The 8,099-nt window shown below is 37.1% G+C and overlaps 1 protein-coding gene across 2 annotated transcripts in view; it reads right to left on the bottom strand.

Moving 5' to 3' along the window:
• Positions 1 to 5,616: 5,616 nt before the first annotated feature.
• Positions 5,617 to 8,099, bottom strand: part of LRP1 (LDL receptor related protein 1) — a 312,569-nt gene continuing 310,086 nt past the window's right edge. For both annotated transcript variants that reach the window (XM_063427333.1, XM_063427338.1), the window contains exons 88-89: positions 7,877 to 8,021; positions 5,617 to 7,342 (exon numbers count right to left, since the gene is read on the bottom strand). In XM_063427333.1, coding sequence (XP_063283403.1) covers positions 7,202 to 7,342; positions 7,877 to 8,021 — 286 coding nt within the window. In that variant the 3' untranslated portion in view covers positions 5,617 to 7,201. The remainder of the gene's footprint in view (positions 7,343 to 7,876; positions 8,022 to 8,099) is intronic.

Below are 8,099 nucleotides of genomic sequence, written 5' to 3'. Positions count from 1 at the left end.
CGCAAAGGTGGACTATCGATGGCTGATGCCAAGAACCCTAGCCGTGATACAGCACAACACTGTCCTAAAGCTCACCTCTATCTCAGAAGCCCCAGATTTCCTGCTTGCTTTGGGACTCACCAGATACAAGGGCTCAGGAGACACCTACCACCTCCACAGCTCACATATGAGAACTGTCCCATTTACTCCCAGAGGCGGCTCTAATAAAACGGCAGGGACCTGAGCAGAAATGGTGCAGAGCCATAGGGCTAACCTATTATAGCTAATAACATCATACCCACTGCACATATGTCGGCCTACGTTTTGTTTCTTATGTTTTGTTACTTTCATTGTTTACCTCTATTACTTTAAGTTAATAGAGAATCACATATAGTGCCTTACTACGTATACGAGAGCAGTTCTGTAATTAGCATGCGCCACAGTTTTATGTATTTTATACATGACTAGATACCCCCTTCCGCGACCCCTTAGGTTAAGGGTTCGAAACTCAACTTTACCCTGATATGACGGAACTGGACTACACACCCCACGGAAGAAAGTAAGGGCTTATGCTACATCCCCCCCACTAAATCTAGAAAATCATAACAACTAGGGAACTGCACCCAGGGGTATGACCATATTCTCCTAGCATCGAGCTTAGATAGCATCACCATATGGCCTACCCATAGAATAGACAGTCAAGACTTAAATGGTGTAGTGTTTTTTACGGTTTTCTTTTATGTGAACAGAATGTGAAACCTTGCTATGATTTACTTTATATGTTTGTAACTCATTACCTGCACCACAAAAATAAAGAATTAAAAAAAAATAAAAAAAAATGAAAAAAGCAAGTCACCACTGTGTAACAAAAACAAACAAACAAAAAAAACAAACCCAAAAGATTATTTGAACGTACATCTTGTAATGTGGTTGTCAATTCACTATTCAATAAATAAATAAAGATACAATATTATATACAGCGATCTTTATAGTCTGGATGACTTGGTCATTTAGCAACAAGTCTGTTACAGGTAGCAGTTTCAATATTACAAATTTTAAACATATATTTATATAGTAGAGATTGTAGCCATATTAGTCCAGTGATGTAGATGTAAAAAACAGATAAAAGCCGTATGTTGGAATACCTTTTTTATTCGACTAACAGAATGTTTTTAATGACAAGCTTTCGGGAGAACCTACCTTTCTCAAGTCTAAAGCATTTCTGAGCAAGACGACACGTAAAATTCATTCTATGCATTAATATAAGTAAGGTCCCCCCCCCCATTGGTATTTAGGGCCCCCACCCGCCGCTCAGGGGTGGGGGACAGGGGGAGGACATAAGGTCCCCCCCTTTATTAGTATAAAGGGCCCCCACCCACCGCTCACGGGTGGGGGCCAGGTGGGAGGACCTTAGGTCCCCCATTTTTAGGATTTAGGGCCCCCACCCACCGCTCAGGGGTGGGGGCCAGGGGGGAGGACATTAGGTCCCCCCTTATTTTATTGTAGGGCCCCCACCCACTGCTCAGGGGTGGGGGCCAGGAGGGAGGACATTAGCCACCCCCATTACTATTTAGGGCCCCCACCCACCGCTCCGGGGTGGGGGCCAGGGGGGAGGACATTAGGTCCCCCCCCTTTTTAGTATTTAGGGCCCCCACCTGCCGCTCAGGGGTGGGGGCTCGGGAAGGGGGACTTTTTTATTTTTATTAACAGTGAGCAGCCACAGGCTGCTCACTGTTGAATAGACATGCCCCTACTCGCGGTATAGTGAGTAGGGGCATAATTTACTAATACTAAGTAATCTTTACTTAGTATTCGTAAATTTGGCTGAAAGACCAATTTAGGTCTTTCAGCCTTTTAGTAGATAGCTCCCTAATACCGTGGGAATTAGGGCGTTATCTACTTATTCATTCCTGTCATTACATTGACTGGCCAAGTAACTTACATTTTATATGAATGTATGTTACTTGATTGTTACTTGATTGTTGTAAGTGTTGCAAATGCTTACAGGTGAATCATGACTATGTTTGTATACTTTTTTATTTAAAATTGTTTACAATGTAACATTCTTCTTCTTTCACTGGGTAAGTATATTAGTACTTAGGCAATACTGTGCTTCGGAACTTCAGCACTTCAGAAATTCGGGACCTTGGCAATTAACCGAATGTCCGAATTGCCCGAAATTCGTCCAAATTCATATTCAGACCGAAACGAATTGCACATGTCTAATTATTTTGTTTTTACTCTCCCCTTCTAGCATCATGGGATCATGGGAGTTGTAGTTCAGCAACATCTGGAGTGCCAGAGTTTGGGGAAGCCTGCTCTAAAGGAAAAGGTACTGTGTCAAAGCCTGCTTAAAGTGCTCTGTTTAAATTGTTTAAAACTGGGAATTGGATTAGCTTGCCAGTAGGATAGTTGGGAACACTGCTGTTTAGTAAATCTCCAAGTTGGAGTAGGATTTATTTTCTTATTTTTTTTATTTTTTTTATGTTAAGCACAGCATTGTATAACCTGTGGAAAGTGCAAATAAACTGCAGTACTATTTTATCCTAAAGCTTGCATTTGAAGTTTGTCAAGAGTCTGTTCATCCTGCCAACACACACACACATATTATATATATATATATATATATATATATATATATATATATATATATATATATATATATATATATATATATATATATATATATATATATAAATACAATTTTAACATACATTTTAGCACCAAAAATGGAGTATGAGAACACGGAAGCAAAGGTCAAAACAATCGTCTGGGGTTGTTGTATCTTGTGCAGAGAGAATGTGCTGGCATTTCTATTATGAATTACCCTTATGGATGGGATCAGTCTGGTATCCAAATTGTATAGGTTCTCATTGTAATGGCACAAGTGAGCGCAAGTTTTTTAGACCTGAGCAGGGACTAACCGAAGGGCAAGCTACAGAGTTTATCTAAGCGTTTACCTGTTCTCAGAGTTTTCATATTCTGTTTTTATTTCAGCACCAAAACCTACCTACCTAACCTACCAAAACACTTGTGAAATTTGGCAGATGAACGGTACATGTTCCGACAAACTTATTGAGCACTGGTGGAGTTGCTATGGCAATTAAATAAACACTCCAGGCACCATAACCACTACAGCCCAGTAATATTTAAGGTAGCAGGATGGCCTTTGTGAGGTTACCTGTGCCAGATGGACCCCAGTTAAGTTGTCAAATCATTCAGTTTGACTACTTATCTGGCTAAAAACTATCAGTACTCCTGGCACCCCATACACTGTTATTCAGCTTGAAATGTTCCTTTAATTGGACAAATACAGCGTTTTCTTGATGTATATCCAATTAGCAGAATTAGTAAACACTAAGTGGTCATTGGTATCAGCAAAAGTGGATGTGAGTAAAGTTCACAAAAAAAAAAAAAAAAACTAGCCCTCCTCCAACTCTCTCCCCCACCCCCCTTTATTATGGAGATATATGGGTGGCATGCATTTGTATCGTAAAGTGTTGAGCAAGCAGTATCAGGAAGTATAGTTTTAGTAAACTATGAACTTAGAACGGATTTAATGAATTGCATTCACAATCACATCCAAAAAAAATATTACAAAGGAGAAATGAGACAAGAAACAATTTGGTATAGTTTTTCATTTTATTTATAACAATATTCTGTGTTATTTAAGTTGTAAAGTAATCCAGCAAAAATTATTAAAACTCTTTGTAACCCTGCCTCCCTCAATTCAGCCCAACAAAAGATTTTGAGTTGAGTGCTTTCCAGAGAGATAAAAAAAAAAAAAAAGAAGTTTGTTAACTTTATGTACCTTAACATATGCATCAATGAGAAAAGAGGAATGGTATCCTGATCAGAAGTGTAACTTTGGAGACAAAACAAAAATAGACATAGGATACTTGTGGTAGGACCATTTAGCCCAGCCGCATTTGGTAGTGTGTCTATGGTTATTAATGGAATGTTCTTTTTAATTGGCGTACGACTGTGAAGCCAGCTGTTGTCACTGCCCTAAACTTATATTCATGTATTTAACATGGCTGGAGGTATGTCCCCATATCTAAACGGCCAATAATGAGAATGGGATTTTTGAAGACGCAGCAAGGGCAGACAACATACAATTCTAGTGCAAAAATGTTTGAAAACCGATAATTTAACAACTCATCGCTAACCCGCGAAGTCTGTAAAATAGCATCCTATGTCAATATACATTATCGCTCTAATTTGAATGAAAATTTGCACATGATCTTGGAAAGTGGAGGCCTACAGAAAGTTAGCGTTAGAACTACAGCTCCTTAAGGTTACCAAAGCATTATGGTAGTTTTAGTTCTACAAACTCAGAGGGCTGCTTGTAGGCTACACCTCATCAAGCACTGAATAAAAAGAGGACTGAAACCAGTGACTCTTGTTCTCAGTAAGCCAACTATTGCAAAATTATTATTATGTTTTTATTGGATTGACATGTACCTACTTATTAGAATTTCCTATCACATGAGCCGATTGTTTCAAAGCTAGGATCATAAGTAAACCCACTCCTGTAAGTCCTCCTAGTTGATGTAGGACAAGTTTCCATAGCAAGAAAAGCCAATTTGCACTAGTGGCTTCTAAAAAAAAGAATTCCAGGATCAACATATTTGTTATAATTTCAATATCTCTTTTAATGTGAAAACATTTTATACAAAAACATCAAAAGGCTATTAAAACGTTAAACGTAAAAAATAAAATAAAAAAAATTAAACTCTTAGAAAGACATGTATTGCTGCCCATACCTTATTGTTGAATACTTGTTGAGGCTGCTTGCCAAAATGAAAATTAATCAGGTAGTCTGATGTAAAACGGGTAAAAGGTCTTTAAAGATATCCAAACTAAAAGCCAGTTACAAATAATCAAACCGACAGTGCAGCCAAAGTGTTCTTTTGAGCCATAGACCATGTGCAAATTGGGTATCATCATACAGAGACTATTTCTGAGAGACAGACAGTATAAAATAAATTTAAAAAACAAAAAAGTCAAATTTAACAAGGCAAATAAGCATAGGCATAGATGGTTCTAGAAAGCTAGCAGCTGTTGAAATGCGTGCTATTCAAGCCATTAGCCAGGGGTGGTTACAGAATGCTTTTTACATCGGTGGCGATAATATATCAAACATCAGTCCTAGAACAGTGGCAGAGCTACCCGTTGGCTACCCCTGAGTTAAATTTTCCTCAAAAGTGGAGAGGGCAAGCTTAATTCACCCTATTGTGTGTGAGACAGACATTTTCGTTCACAGTTTTCTTCCAAAACTCCTCAATTGTTTTTTAATCCAAAGATCAGTGAGAGCAAGGGTTTTTTTTTTTTTTGCTAGGCAAGTTGCTTTACATCTCTCTGGATCTTAAATGGTTAATATCTTAAGCCCCCCCCCCAAAAAAAGTTAGTTAAAAAAAATAAAAGGTGAAAAATATGCACAAAAACAAATGCAATGTCTGATAAAGGAAGATAAACAAAAACAAATAAAAGCAAAGCCCCAAAGTATGCTGTGTTTATGTGTTTGATAACTGAATTAGTGTAATGCAGGCAAATGTAACATGAATGTGCAAACTCCTGAAACACCCACAGAAGAAATAAAAAAAAAATGAAACAACTTTACTGTTTGCCAACACATTTGCCATCAGGACCAAACTAAGCCATTTATTGCCAGATGGACCTGCTGAATACTCCCCGTGCATGAAATAATTGCAAATCAAATAATATAATTATATATGTAAAGAACAGTGCTACAAAAGACACACATATATAAAAATGCTCATCTCCTCAAGTAACATTAATGTTCCTTCTTTTTGTCCCAAGTGAACAGTTCTGGTTCAACCAAGCGGTTAGTGTTCATACAATTTACACAAACCAGTGTACGGGAATTAAAAGTGATACATTCTTTAGAAAAAAGGGGTAAATCTTGAAAAAGTTTTTAATTTTTCTCCCAGAAGTATTTTAGACAGCAATGGAAATTTGCACTCAATATGAAAAGAAAACATGATTTATAAAACTAAAACATAATTTAAAGTGTTGTAGCACTGCTCTTTCCATACTCTATAAATCTTCCAAAAGGCAGAAGCCATAACTCTACAATGTGGGTTCCCTAAAGTGCCCTGGGTGTAGAACTGGGTAATCTTACATTTTGTCTAGGATTTCAAGAAAAGGAGTTTAAAAATATTGTTTTGTTCTTTACAGATACTGTCAAATGGGCTAGATTGCACAAAACTAACTGCAGACAAAGCCCTACTTACACTCCATGACTTGCGAGCACTGGTAGCAAGGCTGGACTTTTTGTTCTGACACATTCATTAGATCGGGAAAGTCTTCTCTCTGGCTAGAAAGAGGGAATTACTCTCCTCTACTTTCCAGAGATGAGGCACAATAAGACTTTTATAAGCAGCTTGTCCATTGCTTTGACAGGAGTTCCCTGTAATCTCAATGGTGATTTTATTGTTACATAAAATGAGGAATGTCGTTCTTGGAAATGCAGACAGGAAGCTACACTATGTCACTTCCTGTTCCGTTGAAAAGTAGTTGATGAAAGTGACATTTTACAAAACCTTCTCATTATCCCAAGGTACATTCCACTTACATTGTTTTTAAAAGGTCCAGCCAGAAAATTACATTGCCCCATCTATAAAATTACAAAAAAACAAAAAACTAAAGAATTATTTACTGTGTGCCATAGCTAAACGATGAAGCAAATGAAAGAAATAAAGTAAAAATCTAATACAGATATCAAGCTGGCGAATCTTGTGTTGTACCATCTTGGCGATGCTCAAAGTGGATAAAATAACGTAACAGTCTTTTGTTAAAAGGCCAGCCCTTGAAATTATAAAATCGCCCTCTCTTGTTTTGTGTGACTTCTTTAACATTTTATTTTAAAAACAAGCTGCCTCCTCCTCTGCATTGTCCACTGCTTCCCACACTTTAACTCATACTATGAGTGACGAGATCTGTGTTCCACTTCTGTGCCATTTACAGAGTCCCGTTACAGGCAGTCTCCAAGCATGTATGGGTGTGGAACTGAGGGGAATGTAGACAGGTTCCAAAAAATTAATGGGAAGGAAAAAAAAATATATTTATAATACTGAGATCAAATATAAAAGTAGTCCTTCATTTATACACTTTATACACATTAGGTTGTGTGTGTGTTTTCTCCATATTTTTAAAAAGTTTTTAGCTATTTCTCTTTCATTTTATTAAAATTTTCACCCTACACCAAAGGGTCGGAGAAGTCCTCTTCACCTCCACGAGACAGCAACTCCCTCTTCTCATCTGTGCTGGCTAGCGAGTTTCGACTGTTATGAGCACCCATATACAGGGTGGCATACACTGGGTTAGTGAAGTTCGTGGGCTGAGATTGTTAATAAATATAGAAGGAATAAAAAAATAAAGACAAAAAAAAAAAAAAACATTGGGTTAGAAGAATAAAATGCATATAATTTACATGGCTTTAATAATATTTTTTACACATATGTCCTACATAATAAGATCTCCTCCGTATGTTGGGGCAAGTAGAAAGGTGCATAGAGGTTTGCCTCTTGTAATTTTGTATTATTAAAATAGAATCTTCATATTATTTTGTTAAACATGTTTTGACGTTTTGGACGTTTGTAATCATTTTACAACTCAAATTCATTACAAAATTCAAGTTACCGCTGTTGTAGCTAGGAAACTTTTAAAAACATTTTTTTATTTTTTTTTTAAGTAGTTATTCAAATTGTTTTGAATCAAAAGAGATATGTAAAATGCAACAAAAGGAATGGATAGCTTCTTTCATTATATTCAAATTAATTTTCTAGAAGACCTCAAGGCAAACACTAAGAGAATATTACCTTACTTTCAAAACAGGTGGAATCCCTAAATTTCGTGCAGTTATGGTGTTTACCTTATCAGGATCCAAAGCAAAGTCTGCATCAAGCAATTCTCCTACATCATCATCCGGCTCACCCTCATACATTTTATAGGTGGGATTGCCAATCTCTACATTCATAGCTCCATTTGTCATTCGCTGATGTTGGAACCCTTTAGCTCTGTGAAAATAAAATAATAAAAAATAATGAGGAGACAAATGTTATACCCCTGACAAAAATAACATATTTTAGAACTGC

The sequence above is a fragment of the Pelobates fuscus genome, chromosome 1, assembly GCF_036172605.1.
Source record: "Pelobates fuscus isolate aPelFus1 chromosome 1, aPelFus1.pri, whole genome shotgun sequence".
Lineage (NCBI taxonomy): Eukaryota > Metazoa > Chordata > Amphibia > Anura > Pelobatidae > Pelobates > Pelobates fuscus.
This window is presented reverse-complemented; position numbering and strand designations above follow the sequence as displayed.